General features: G+C 41.9%; 1 protein-coding gene across 1 annotated transcript in view; it reads left to right on the forward strand.

Annotated features, from left to right (window-relative positions):
• The window catches only part of SRRM4 (serine/arginine repetitive matrix 4), a 153,619-nt gene that overhangs the window by 122,559 nt on the left and 16,038 nt on the right, over positions 1-15,022 (forward strand). The window contains exons 6-8 of the mRNA XM_033956018.1: positions 1,567-1,617; positions 3,795-3,887; positions 4,691-4,847. Coding sequence (XP_033811909.1) covers positions 1,567-1,617; positions 3,795-3,887; positions 4,691-4,847 — 301 coding nt within the window. The remainder of the gene's footprint in view (positions 1-1,566; positions 1,618-3,794; positions 3,888-4,690; positions 4,848-15,022) is intronic.

The following is a 15,022-nucleotide window of genomic DNA, read 5'->3' on the forward strand; positions in this document are numbered from 1 at the left end:
AAACAAATGTTTCACATGATCCTCTCCAAAACATAGGGTCCTTAAACATCAAGGATGTCAACTGAAAAGAAAATGGTGAAAATCTCATCTAGATGAAGACAGGTTCAGCCGTAAGAAACACATGTCCTACCAGCCAGAAAACCCAATATTTCTCTGAAAACATTGAACAAGCGACAAATTCAACCAGAGATTCTTTGGGTTCCTAAAACAAAGAGACAAATATCTGACTTCAAAATACGTGTCTTTTGGGAAGAATGAATTCCCCCTAAAATCACAGGTCACAAATCTCTGGATACTACTAGACTCATCACTCACTCTGATCCTGCAAATTCAAGCAACCTTTAAAAATTGTCTCTATCATCTTCGGCAGCTTCTAAATCTCTAATCCAATCCATCTGAAGAAGGCTCGACTCGGTTAACAAATATTCATAGATCAAATAAAGAATGAGAGAAGATCTCTACTAATAAAGCCGTTAGTTTGAGGCAGATGAATCTATCAAAGTCTGACCACAGTGGTCGATGCCATGACAAATAACAACTAGACTACTGCAATGCCCTGTACACTAGTCTAACCAAAAAGAGTTTGCATCAGCTGACTCTACTTCAGAAACTGTAGCACGACTGCTAGAAGGCTGCAAGAGACACGACCATGTCACACCCTTCCTGCACAAACTACACTGGCTACCAGTATCTTACAGGAAATCTCTAGGTTTGATTTTCAAAGTCATAGAAACATAGAAGATGATGGCAGAAAAGGGCTACAGCCCATCAAGTCTGCCCTAATGACCTCAGACAAAATTGGCCAGAATACTTAAAGAACAAGCTAGTCTTTTATACATCATTAAGATCTCAGGTCCTCTCAAGGAGCATCGCTATCTGTACCCTCACAAAAAGAAATTGTACGATGTGATACCCGCCAGTGAGCCTTCTCAGGAGTGGCCCCCACTCACGCTCTGAAATTTACTCCCAGAGGGGCTCCAGACTACCTCTACTTCAGGAAGCAGGTGAAAGCCTGGCTTTTTGCCCAAGCCTTTAATAGATAGGGTGATTGACTATGTGCTCATTCTGCACCAGGACTAGGTTGCTGCAAACCCTAACTAAATCAGTTATACAAACCACTTGCCTTGCGTTTTGCCTCCCATCTGTTTATCCCAATGCACTCTAATCTTGTCCCCATCTAATATCTGCATCTGACCCAATGGCTGTAGGATAAGCTGCATTATAGAAAAGCATTAGCGTCATATCTATGTTATTTGAATGTTCTGATTTGAGCTTATTAGATGTTTCATAAGCATTATATCTCTCTCGTTTGAATATTTTTGAAACTGTTTCAGGGTCGTCCTATTATTAAGTTTCAATTTGCTGATTTAGACTTTACCTCGTTCATTGTATTTATGTTTATATTTGGTCTTTTTACTGCTGTTAACAAAATTGTAAGTTTTAAGTTGAATTATACCTGCCGTACACCACCTTGGGTGAGTCGCTTCATAAAGGCAGTTAATAAATCCCAATCAATCAATCATTCAATCAAATACTGTATCTGTTAATCAATCGTTTCCCCCTTAGCTCTTCCAGCCCCAAAAGAAAATGGAAAGAAGACAGAAAACATAGAAAACAGTAAGTTTCTCTTTTCCTACCTTCCCCGAGTAAGCAAATAGATTTATAAAGGGTTTTTGTGTGTATAAACCAGGCTGTGTGCATGAAATGGCGCTAAGAAAATTGCTCAGTGATGACAAGAAGATACATTCATTATGTGACTCTAGTAGGCGTCTTCACATGTGGGTTTTGGGCGGAGCAAAAGCAGAGTTGTGACGTTCACTTTGCAAATAACATAATGGATTTTAATTTGGCTGTAATTTCTGCAGTTTTTCTAGATCCAGAGGTGCCTATGTATCTTTATAAAACAGTCTCACCTCCCTCCTTGTCACCCATCCTGAGTGTACAAAATGCCTTCAACAAGATTTATTTTTTCTTCTGATTCTCACCTCTCATCTTGTTTTCTCTTCTTTTTATTTATGTTCACTCGTGTCCTTCCGCACGTTCTCTTTTCTTACTAATATGTCACAATTACGCTTTACGAGTGTCCTCCATTTTTTTTCTATCCATCCATTACAACTTTTTTTCAGAGCAGAACATGAGAACAGACGATGTGCCTTGGGACTTGGTCAAATTTTTGGTCGAGAATGTGGTATAAAGATAGATGTCCTGGCGGTCTAGACGAACAATAGCCTGGACGTCCAGATAGACGATTTTCGGGAAACAAATATTCTAGACGTATTTTTTGAAAATGGACATTTTCCCACTGCTGACTTTAGAGGGCAAATTCAATAAGAAGCGCCCAAAAGTTAGGTATCTAATTAGGCCCTGTTCAGCGCAATTCAAGTCAAATTGGGCGCTGTTTAGTGAATCGCGTTGAGTGCAACCTATTTTGGAAACGCCCATGAAATAGGCCAGCTCTAGGCACAACTAAAAGTTAGGCGCCCATGCGAGCGCTTAAGCACGCTTAAGAGCAGGGATTCCGCAAGAAGGCACCTAACACATAGCCACGCCCACAGCTAACATGCATAGTGCCTATTTTTCAAAGGCCGCCTAAATTTTTAGAGGCGCCTTGTTACAGAATCGCGCTTTCTTGATAGGCGCCTAGGTTTCAATCAGTGCTAATTAGAAGATTAATTGAGCTTGTTCTCCAATTTAGATAGGCGCCTATCTAGTTGGGCGCCTCCAAAATAGGTGCCTAACTTTAGGCGCTGGTTACTTGGGCCTAGGTGTCTAGCGCCTTACGCCCAAATCGGACTAGATGCAGGTTTTGATTATGCCCCTCCACGTGTCACTCATTTCTCATCTGGTGGCAACATTAAGAAGTACGTCATGCACTTTCAAACGTATACATTAGATTTCAAGTGTTGGCGTATTTTTGAGAAAAAGGATGGTTAGAACATAAGAATAGCCTTACTGGGTCAGGCCAACGGTTTATCAAGCCCAAGAGCTTGGCTTCCCCCATCTTTCTCAATAACAGACTATGGACTTTTCCTCCAGGAAATTGTCCACACCTTTCTACGACATCCACCATGACTTACGACTCAACCCTCAGTATACAAGTACATGTGTACATCTAATACAGTGGTTCCCAAACCTGTCCTGGGGGACCCCCCAGCCAGTCAGGTTTTCAAGATATCCCTAATGAATATGCATGAGAGAGATTTGCATACCTGTCACTTCCATTATATGCAAATCTCTCACATGCATATTCATTAGGGATATCTTGAAAACCTGACTGACTGGGGGTCCCCCAGGACAGGTTTGGGAACCACTGCTCTAATCTAATCTTTCTTCTTGTTATACCACATTATCCCTGACCAAGGTAAGGACTCGGAGTGGTTCAGAATAAGAATTATTAAAAACAAAACAATAATACATTAATTAAGATTATCATTCTAAAAGTGTTTGAAAACGAAAGATTTATGTCACCTCATTTATCTTGCTGATCCTGTACATGTTGATGCTCGTAAAAAGAGATGATGTCCATTCTTGGATATATTTTAGAACAAACACAAAATTCAAAAAAAGAGAGGAATGGAGGAATATCTACAGAACAAACAAAAACTCTCCAAGCACTACAGTGGCAGACCTGTTCTAAAATACCACTAGAGAGTGATGCATCCAGTCTTAGATGTCTTCGTTCCTCTATCTACATTCTATCCACATAGATTATAGGATTTGCTCTGCAGATGCTTTGAATGAACATCCAAAATGAATCATTGTCTTATTTATCTATTCCTTTTCTTCTGATAAAGGTCCCATGGGAGGCCACGAAAAGCCCACAGGCACCAGCATCGCCGCTGCCGATCGGAGAGTTCCAGATCCAGAGCTGTCAGTTACAAAAGGAGGTAACACATCACAGAGAGCATTAGGGCAAGACTTGTCATTTCTGAATGTAACGAAAGTCTGGCCCTGTCGAAATGGCATAGGTAGAGAAGGATCCATCTGACCGCTAGGCTTCATGTCCAACATCCTCCCAATGAGCTGGACGTCAAGAGCACAAGCTATGTTAGAAGAGCCTGGAGCAGTGATTCTTTAACCTTTTTGGGGTCACAGACCCCTTTAAGATTTTGATGAAAGCTAAGGACCCCCTTCCCCAGAAATATTCATTTGCATGCAATGAATATAATGTACTTTATTTATCGAGATTTGATTGTCTCATACAGATATGGCATAAAGTATTATTAAACTTTAAAGTAAACAATCTAAAAAAAACCCACTCCTTTTTATGGAAAAACTAACGGCCACTCCTTAAAATTATGAAATACAAAGCTCTTGTGCAAATGAAAACAGATCTGTTTTCTAGTACCATTACTACTACTGAATCTACTCTCTCGTTATCTGGGAGAAAAATCAACAGTTCTGGATTGTGTAGCAAATTTATCTGATCCTCATGGACCTCCTGAAACCCATCCATGGTTCCCCTAGGGCAGGGGTGCCCGATACATCGATCACCTCATGGACTGTATTGGTGCCCAAAAGGAAGGCATTTTTAGGACCCCCATGCCCATTAGGTTGGTTTCAACTTCTACCAACTGGAAATGCCCTCATCCCTAGAAGAGATGGAGGGCAGCATAGACACTATTTGGTACCTAGATGGGGACTTTTAACTGTTTCTGTGCAACTAGAATTTCTGTTTCTTCTCTTAAAGACACAGGGAGAAGTCTGGGGCGTCGGGGCACAAATCAAGATCCAAACGCTCCCGACATGACTCAAAGCAGGCGGGTAAGCGGCGCAGTGGGACCCAGGTCTTGCCCAGTCACTGCCCTCCACAGATGCTATGCACCCTCTTCTCTGCCAAGGAACTTGTAAGTACCACAGGAAACATTCCATGCAGATAAGGGAAGGGGGCCTGTCTCTGCCAATTCAGGGGGTCCAGAAGGGGAATATGGGAGGGGTATGAGGGGTCTCAGTGCGATGCGTACAAAGGGGGAAACAGGAGAGGGATCCAGTCTACGCCAGTACAATAAGCATGGAGGGGCCTTTCATGTTCCAGAGTAAGGTATTCTCAAGAAGATGTGGGGGACGAGGGGGGGGGGACGGATACACGGATGGGTCTGTTTGTGGCAGCGTAGTGAGTTCAAAAGGGACGTAGTCGGGGGGAGGGTGTATCTGTAACACTAGAATATTGAGAGAAGGGGAAGGAGTAGTCTGAGCCAGTAAAATGTAAATGAAAGGGGGGGGGGGGTCTTATTATGTATACATAAGAGGAAGTGGAGAACAAGTCCTGCCTGTACCAGTGTGATGGATACAAAAGAGGAATCAGGGAGGGACCCCCTCGGTTTCATCCGTTATGCTTCTATCACAGTCGATGGGCCACTTGTTCCCTCAGCTCACTTCAGGAGTGAAACTGCTCAGGCTTAAACAATGAATAATGAAGACATTTTTCATAACACTGGCGCTGTAGATAGTCTGGGGAAGGGGTCTTGGCTTCACGGTCAGTATAAGGTGGTAGTTTATTTATTTATCACATTTTTAGCCCACTTATCTCTCTCTTCCATATAATATGTTACTCCCGTAAGCAGCCGAGCTGTCACGCACAGAACCTCACCACACGCAAGACACAAGTATGCCCAGAAGTGCCACATCTGCATTCACAGAGGCCGTCTCTATTAGATGTACTAATGTTGCATGCTAAGCGCCAAGTCTATGACAACATCTGTGCCCTGAGATGCCGCTAGAGAATACTCGGGTAAGTTGGCATCAATGCAGCAGCATTTAGGCCACGCCCACTTATGCCAGGTCCATGGCTGGCACAAATGCCTCTAGGATCACGCCCAATTTGGGTGCTTTTATAGAATCCGGAGGTGCGTAAAGCCCATAGGCTATCTTTCAAACACTAAAGTGCTCTTAAATTTAACATACAGGTATAGAATAAGGAGGGTGCTGCATACATGGCCCCTATGGTATACAAATGCACATACAGTACCGTTCCCACAGCACAGTCACACCCAATGCCTATCACACACACACACACAAACAAACAGCAATTTCAACCTCTCTACTTATCCTAAAACCATTATATATGAATATCTGTACAAATACACATATGTATCTATACCGGAGATATCCAATGTCGATCCTCGAAGGCCGCAATCCAGTTGAGTTTTCAGGATGTCCCCCATGAATTTGCCTGAGATTCTATTTGCTTGCACTGCTTCCATAAAGATCTCATGCATATTCATGGGGGAAATCCAGAAAACCCAACCTGGCAAGGGCCGAGGTTGGACACCCCTAGGAGAGACTTTAGCAATGTGTGTATAACAGCTCTGCTAGAAGGAAGGCAGTAGCGATGAGCATATCCAGGACAGTGGAATCGAAGAACAAGAAGGAGCAGAAAGGAGCTTAATTGCTGTTTTAAAAAGAGAGGACGATACATTTCTCAATTGCATTAACTCAATCAGAGATGTCGTTGGTCCTCGAGGGCCGTGATCCAGTTGGGTTTTCAGGATTTCCTCAATAAATTTGCATGAGATCTATTTGCATGCACTGCTTCCATTGTATGCAAATAGATCTCATGCATATTCATTTGGGGAAATTCTGAAAACTTGACCTGGTGAGAGCTGAGGTTGAAAACCTAAATTAACCAACCCGAGTGGTATAAATAATCAAAATAACACAGTATGCTTTACTCTACTCACTCAGAAAAGTTACATTACATTGGTGACTTCTATTCCGCCTGTACCTTGCAGTTCAAGGCGGATTACAAAAGAGCTAACTGGACATTTCCAGGAACGTTACAATTTTAGCATCTAGCATCTCTCTGCCGTTTTACACTCTCTTTGGTGTTCAGGAAAAGGCCTCAGAATTGGAACCAAACACAGTCATAATGTCATAGACTGAGGTGATCAGTGTAGTTCTTTTTGCTCCATGCTCCAGTCATTGGCCAAAAAAACCTGATAGTTTTACTATTTTTAAAAAAATATTTTTCTTTTATCTTATTTGGAATTTAGTATAATTTTTTAAAAAGTTTTTCTCTTTTATTACTACATCCCTTCGACGATATTCACCATTTTCACCAATTTTTTTGTATGCACTTATCCACTCTACTGAAAAAGGTTGACATCTAGATTACTTATCTTAAGCAATGCTTGTTCTTCAAAATGCCGACGCGGCCAGTGTTTCGCGGAGTTTATTCTTGTTTGCTGCTTCAGGGCCAGTGTTAAGGCATCAGAATATCTGCAGTTAAAAGAAGTCAGTTAGCTCTACATAAGAATCTATCTTGAAAGTTAAACAGAGCATTACTTACATTGCTGTTATATTTTGTCAAGGATTTGCAGACACCGCCAAGATGGCGACAGCGTCTTTTTTATAATCTTTCATGAGCGTACTGACGTGGCTCCTCCCTTCTATTCTTATTGGTCCAAAGTTCATGGGGCCACTATTCAAACCAATAAGTGTGTAAACTCACAGTGAAACCCTAGTAGAAATGTTGCCATTCTATATTCTTATTCAAACCATTGGGGCTCAGTGTATCTAGCCGATTAATCCATCGTTGTTCATGTTGGGCTAGATAGCGTCTAAAGTCACCCCCTCTCTTCCCTTATCTCATTACTTCTATTATCACAGCTCGTAATGACATAAACATGATTTTCTTCTATACAGTGTTTCGCTAAGGGTGCACCCACAATCCGATTTTTAATATTGCTTTTAGGTTCTGTAAGACGGATATTAAATTTTCTAGATGTTTGTCCTACATATATAAGATCACATGGGCACTTATGCTGAGCTGAGCTGAGGTTGGACACCCCTAATCTATACCTACAGCATATGTGACTGGATAGATATCATATATGAGGTTTATGTAATGGGTTCTCAAATATATTCAGTCAACTGCAACCGTTTCCAGCTGAGAAGACTTATATGCCAGAATCCAGCCATAAATATTGATCCAGCTTCAGGTCACTTCATAGGCAGTAGAATGAAGTAGGCCCATCCTCTATGAATGTGGTGTGCTAGGTCTTCTTTGGTCTCTCTCTCTCGCTCACTCTCTTCCCACCTTTTGGTTTTCATCATATTGCAATTTTGGGATGTCGAAACTTATGCATACAGAATGACATTGGAACAGAATTTGTTCCCGTCCCCGTGGTTAACTGTGGGAAACCATCCCCGTCTCATTCTGTAAGGAGAGAGGGAAGAATCAGAGAATGAATGGGCACAGCCACTGACCCTCAAGCCTTACATTGAAGAATGCTGGTGTAGAAGGTTGAGATAGACACTAAAGATCGACACGAGATGGTTTCCAGCCACTGACCCTCAAGCCTTACATTGAAGAATGCTGGTGTAGAAGGTTGAGATAGACACTAAAGATCGACACGAGATGGTTTCCAGCCACTGACCCTCAAGCCTTACATTGAAGAATGCTGGTGTAGAAGGTTGAGATAGACATTAAAGATGGACACGAGATGGTTTCCAGCCACTGACCCTCAAGCCTTACATTGAAGAATGCTGGTGTAGAAGGTTGAGATAGACACTAAAGATCGACACGAGATGGTTTCCAGCCACTGACCCTCAAGCCTTACATTGAAGAATGCTGGTGTAGAAGGTTGAGATAGACACTAAAGAACAACACGGGATGAATGACACGGGATGGTTTCCAGCCACTGACCCTCAAGCCTTGCATTGAAGAATGCTGGTGTAGAAGGACTGAAGTTGAGATAGATACTAAACAATGACAGTCTCTGGTATCCAGAGCAGATATTGTGAAGTCATAATGCCTCATTCCACCAGTGCCTAAGAGCCAACTTCATCAGTGATGTCACAATGGGTTCATTATCCTACTTGGCTCACATAAGAAATAGAGTATGAATCGGCCCAGCCACTGACCCTCAAGCCTTGCACTGAAGAATGCTGGTGTAGAAGGCTGAGATAGACACTAAAGAACGACACGAGATGGTTTCCAGCCACTGACCCTCAAGCCTTGCATTGAAGGATGCTGGTTTAGAGGAACTGAGGTTGAAATAGACACTAAATAACGACATGTGATGGTACTGTACAACCAGCAGGACCCTTCGCTCTCTACAATATCTACAATAAGAACATAAAAATAGCCTTACTGGGTCAGACCAATGGTCCATCAAGCCCAGTAACCTGTTCTCACAGTGGCCAATCCAGGTCCCTAGTACATGGCCAAAACCAAAGAGTAGCAACATTCCATGCTACTGATCCAGGGCAAACAGTGGCTTCCCCCATGTCTTTCTCAATAACAGACTATGGACTTTTCCTCCAGGAACTTGTCCAAACCTTTCTTAAAACCAGCTACACTATCCGCTCTTACCACATCCTCTGGCAACGTGTTCCAGATCTTAACTATTCTCTGAGTGAAAAAATATTTCCTCCTATTGGTTTTAAAAGTATTTCTCTGTAATTTCATCGAATGCCCCCTAGACTTTGTAATTTTTGACGGAGTGAAAAATCGATCATCAGTCATTTCTTCTCAGGATCTCCTTGGTGGTAATATTGGTCATGACAGGTAACATCGGAGAGTCTTCACCGTTGATATTAGTGGAATATTCTTAGCTTTTGTTCTATCTTTGCAGCAATTTTCCATATTTCACAGGACTTAATTTTTCTCAGAGTTTTTGTTTGCTGTTGTTGCCCATATTAAACACATCCTCTGAAATACTGATGCCTAGACGATAAGTGGCATCAGTCTTGATACAAGTCTTCAAACTTTAACAGCAACCAGAAGTGCAATTCAATTTAATGAGTCAATCAATCGGTCATAGGACTCAACGCACAACGTGTTTCGGCTACAACGTCTTCTGTTCCTTCTACGCCTTTATCCTTATGGAGTTGATTTTCTTAATTGGTTTGTTTTTATCAGGATATGTATGGACTTCTGATGCAGACATTGTAGCCGAAACACATTGCGTGTCGAGTCCTATGACTGCACTTCTGGTTACCTGCTCTTGTCTATTGGATTTTGTTTGTGCAGAGGTGTCTGTCTCCTTGGTTTTTTTGCATCAGTCTTGATACAACCATCACTGGATTATAGTTGCCAACATAGGTGAAATTGTCCATATCTTTACCAGGTTGTTGGTTAGTATACAGGCTTGACCACCAACTTTTTTTTTTCTAGAATATCCATCCTGGGTCGGACCAGTGGTCGATCTAGCCCACTCTCCTATTTCTATAGTGGCCAATCTAAGTCATAAGTACCTGGCAGAAACCCAAATAGTAGCAACATTCCATTCTATTGATCCAGGGCAAGCATTGGCTTCCCCCTGTCTGTCTCAATAGCAGACTATGGACTTTTCCTCCAGGAACTTGTCCAAACTTTTTTTAAAACTAGCTACATTAACCAATCGTACCACTTCCTCTGGCAACAAGTTCCAGTACTTAACTATTCTTTGAATGAAAAAAAATTTTTCCATTTGTTTTTAAAAGTTTTTCCATGTAACTTCATTGAGTCCCCTAATATTTATGAAAGAGTAAAGGATTTTGTAGACCTCAACCATTTTTTTCCAAGCTGAAGAGTCCTAACCTTTTTATTCCTTTCTTTTATAAAAGGAGTTCCATCCCCATTATCATTTTGGTTGCTTTTCTTTAAACTTTTTCTAATTCCGTTATATCTTTTTTGACATACAATGACTAGAATTGAACGAAATGCTCAAGGAGCGATACAAAGACATTATAGTTTGCTTGGTCTTATTTTCCATCCCTTTCCTAATAATTCCTAGCATCCTGTTTGCTTTATTGGTCACTGCCACACACTGGGAGAAGATTTCAGCATAGTGTCTACAATGACATCCAGATCTTTTTTTTTTTTTTTGGGGGGGTTGCTTAATTGATATTTGCTCCACCATCTCAATAACAGACTATGGATTTTTCCTCCAGGAACTTGCCAAACCTTTCTTAAAACCAGCTACGCTATCTGCTTTTACCACATCCTCTGGCAATGCGTTCCAGAGCTGAACTATTCTCTGAGTGAAAATTTTTCCTCCTATTGGTTTTAAAAGTATTTCCCTGTAACTTCATTGAGTGTCCCCTAGTCTTTGTAATGTTTGATGGAGTGAAAAATTGATCCACTTGTACCCGTTCTACTCCTCTTCCCTACTCTTTCTCCATCATCATCTCTCCCCCTCAGCCATCTCCCAAGTCCCTCTCTCTCTCCCTTAGTGTGTTCCGTCTCTGTAGCCCAGCTTTTCTCCTTCTACCAGTCTATTTTTATTCCTCTCTTCTCCAGTCAGTCCTCTTGGTGTTTCCCATCCTCTGTAGCTAGTCCTTCTCTCTCTTCCCCCACATCTGTCTTTGTCTCTCCCTATCTGACAAATCTCCATCAGTCGCTGTCATATCCCCTATCAGCCAACCCCCATGAGTAATCTGTCCCAGCCAGACCCCCGTCATTCTCTCCTCAGCAACTTTTCTATCACTTTCTCTCTCATCCCATCAGCCTCTTTTTAAATCTGCTCCTAAGAAGCTATACTGTTCTATTTTCCTTTTTCCGTGTCCTCACGGACCCCTGTGGGATTGTAGACCACAGGTTGGAAACCACTGATGAAAGCCAGGAGACCATAGGAAGCCTTGAAATTATTTTCCCTGTTTTTCTGTTGACTTTGAATACCAAACTTGATTTAGAATAGTTTTATTCTTAGAAGGCCTGCCTAAGCATTTAACATATCTAGAAATTTCTGCAGCATACAAGAGCGAATATAAGGGCCGTGATTCCATCATACATGAGAGTCCCTCATTCATTTCCTAGGAGAGTTACAGAATGGGACTTTGCAAGATCTATTATCAGAAGGACTCTTTTACACAATAAATATCTCTCTTATCTACTACCCAGAAGTGCTACATGTAACTACATGTCAGTCCTCCTAATGGCTGGGAAAACGAATGGCTGAACCTTTAGCTGGGGTCATTTAAAATACAATGAGCCTGCTAGGTTTAATTACAATCCTCTTCGTAATTGCATTTTCTGAACCTATTATGCCGAGATGCTGCTTAATCTACAGACTTGCTGGGAATTAAATTTCCAGTGAGGTGAAGGTTTTTATTTCCATCCTGATTAAATAATGCTTTTGGCCACAAACAATGCCCTGATTCAGAGAGGATTCTTTCCTGGGGACTGTTTGCTGGGAAGGAGCTGGAAACCCTTTGGTGCATTCCACTACTGATCAGAATGCAATAAATAGTCCATGAATAGCAAATTTGGATCATTAAGGAAAATGATTTTAAGGCATAGGAAGAGCCCAGCTAGGCGATTTTCATTTCAAAGGGCAGGTTGTTTTAAGGGGAGTTCCTGGGCTTAATAGGTCTTTATATAAATCATATATTTTTAATCTCAGAATATGATAGTGATTCAGAATCACCAGGATAAGGAGTGGCTGACTACTCACACCTTTAAATAACTTCCCATCACTTAAAGTCACACTCTGGCAAAGGAGAGAGAGATAGGGTAGAAACTGGATGGAAAGGAGGGAGAGAGGACAGATGCTGGATGGAAGAGGGAGAGAAAAGGTAGATACTGGATAAAAATGGGGAGGGAAAGAGAGAGAGGGGGAAAGCAGATGCTGGACTGAAGGGAGAGAGAGGGCAGACACTAGATGGAGGGGGAAGAAAGAAGGCAGATGCTGCATTGAGGAGGGTGAAAAAAAAGGCTAAGGAAATGAGAAAAAGTGGAATAGGAGAGCTGGGATAAAGGAAAGAGATGGAAAGCTGTAGTTAGACACAGAAAAAGAGAGAAATTGAAGACTGGATAATAAGAAAGAGAACTGAATAAAGAGGAAGAAAAATAAATTGAAGAAATCTGAAAGGAAAAGGAGAGAAAATGAGAAATGGACAGGAAATCCTGGCAAGAGAGTTAAGAGGACATGTGGAAAGCAGAAACCAGAGTCTGGAACCAACATAATTAGTAAAAGTAAATAACCAGACAACAAAAATAGAAAAAAATATATTTTAAGTTTAGGATAAACTAGTGAGGTAGCTATGTTAATACATATAAATAGAAAGTGGAAATAAGGTGGTAGCTTTTTATTGGACTAATTTTAATATGTTTTTGATTAACCGAAATATACTGACCTGACCTGAGGAAGGAGGCTTTGATTTCTGAAAGCTAAATGAAAACTGTATTTAGTCCAATAAATGGTATCATCTTATATCCATTTTTTGTTTTATTGGTATTTGTAATGGAATGATTGGAATACAGTACTCCCCCGATATTCGCAGGGGTTCCATTCCAAGAACCCCTGCGAATCTTGATAAACCACAAATATGGTTTTTAGCGGGGGAGACAGGAGAGGGCAGCCGGAGAGGCAGGAGAGAGCAGCCGTAGCGCCGTCGAATGAAGGAAATCAATCGTGGTATGCTCCGACCACCTCTTCCTGCACTAAAGTCGGGCCTCACCCATCAGGAGCCGCTTTGACATGCACTATGGTAGGAGCATACCGTGAGTGATTTCCTTCACTTGCCGGTGCTCCGGCTGCTCTCTCCTGCCCGGTCGGAAAATACTGCAAATGACCGGGACCACGAATCGCCAACCGCGAATGATCGGAGGAGCACTGTATATCTACTACCTTTGGCCTCCTTTTATCAAGCAGATTTAGGGGTTTTTTCGGCTGGTCGCTGCAGTCAAAGCTTTGATGCTCATAGGATCTTTTACCGCAATGGCTAGCGATAAAAAAACCCTAATACAGCTTGATAAAAGGGGGCCTTTATGTTGTGCATAGTACAGGGGGACGTGCGGGTCTGGTTTTCTTTCTCTGGTGTTGCATTATATGAAGAGCAGAGTCTGGCTTTAATTTTTTTCTACGTATTTCTCTTTTTAATTTCTAGTTACTGGGTGAGGCTCTATCTGTTTTCTGTGTGCATTGTCTGTACTAAGCTGCCTTGTTTAGTTTTCCAATAGATATATTGATGTTCGAGTGTGACGCTGCCTTTTCCTAAGTAGCCCCTTACTGTATGACTCATAAAAATAGCTTATTGCTATTATAGTAGGCCAGAATTGCTCTGTAGGCCCTGAATGACATTTCTAGTGTTTTCTATTACTTTGCAGCGATAGCTCAAGGCAATCTGCCTTCAGGTACAGGAGGGATTTACCTGTCCTTGGAGGGCTTACAATTTAATCCCTGGCCATAGTGGTAAAAGCTCTGACACTTATAGAATTACTTTGACTGCTGCGGCCAACGATAAAAAAACATTAACACAGCTTCATAAAAGGAGGGTAAAGTTTTGCACCTGTGGCAGTGGAGGGTCAGTGGAATTTGAATCTTGGCTTCCCTGGTTCTCAGGTTGCTTCTTCAGCCATTAGGTACATATTCTGTGTTTTAGCCGTACTTAAGGCACGCTAGTACGTCTTAGTGAAAGGACCCCTTAATAAATACAGTAATGCTTGTCAACTCAACAGTATAATAAAGGCTAGTAGAGCTGAAGCCTGGTGGCCACTTCTTAACCTGCCCAAAACACCGATAGGAGGTCTTGACAAGTGATCTACCCTGGGTATCAAATAGAGAGAAGCTGACTCATTCCCAAAGCACAAAAGTTCTCAGCTCTTATAAAGTTTACGGTAACGCTGAGCGCAGGGGCTTCCTTGTACAGTCCAAGCGCATTAAAGGAGCAATTGTCTTATCTTCTGGGAGGACTGGTGTGATATTAGGTAGAAATGACATCAGGCCTGCCTCCTGCTCTTCATTACAGTAACATAAAGGCAGCTTTTCTGATAATACATTTTTAACTTTTGCCTCTGGTTCATGGATGTTGTAACAATTCTCACAGAGAAAGCAGACGTCTATTTTCCCAAGGGAGGGTTACCAGATTTTACTATTGTAAAACCCGGACCCAAGCCCCCCCCCCCCAGGCCCCACCCTCTCAACCTGTTCTTGTGCTTAGAGCCACGTCGGGAAGGCATTTGCGCATGCTCAGGTGTGATGCGATGACATTACACGTATCCGCACACGTGCAGATGCATTCCTGACACGGTCCCGAGCCGGAAGCTTTTCAAAACCCTGAGAAAGTGCCAAGTTTTGAGAAGCCATCCGGACGC

This window comes from Geotrypetes seraphini, chromosome 8 (genome assembly GCF_902459505.1).
Source record: "Geotrypetes seraphini chromosome 8, aGeoSer1.1, whole genome shotgun sequence".
Classification (NCBI taxonomy): Eukaryota; Metazoa; Chordata; class Amphibia; order Gymnophiona; family Dermophiidae; genus Geotrypetes; species Geotrypetes seraphini.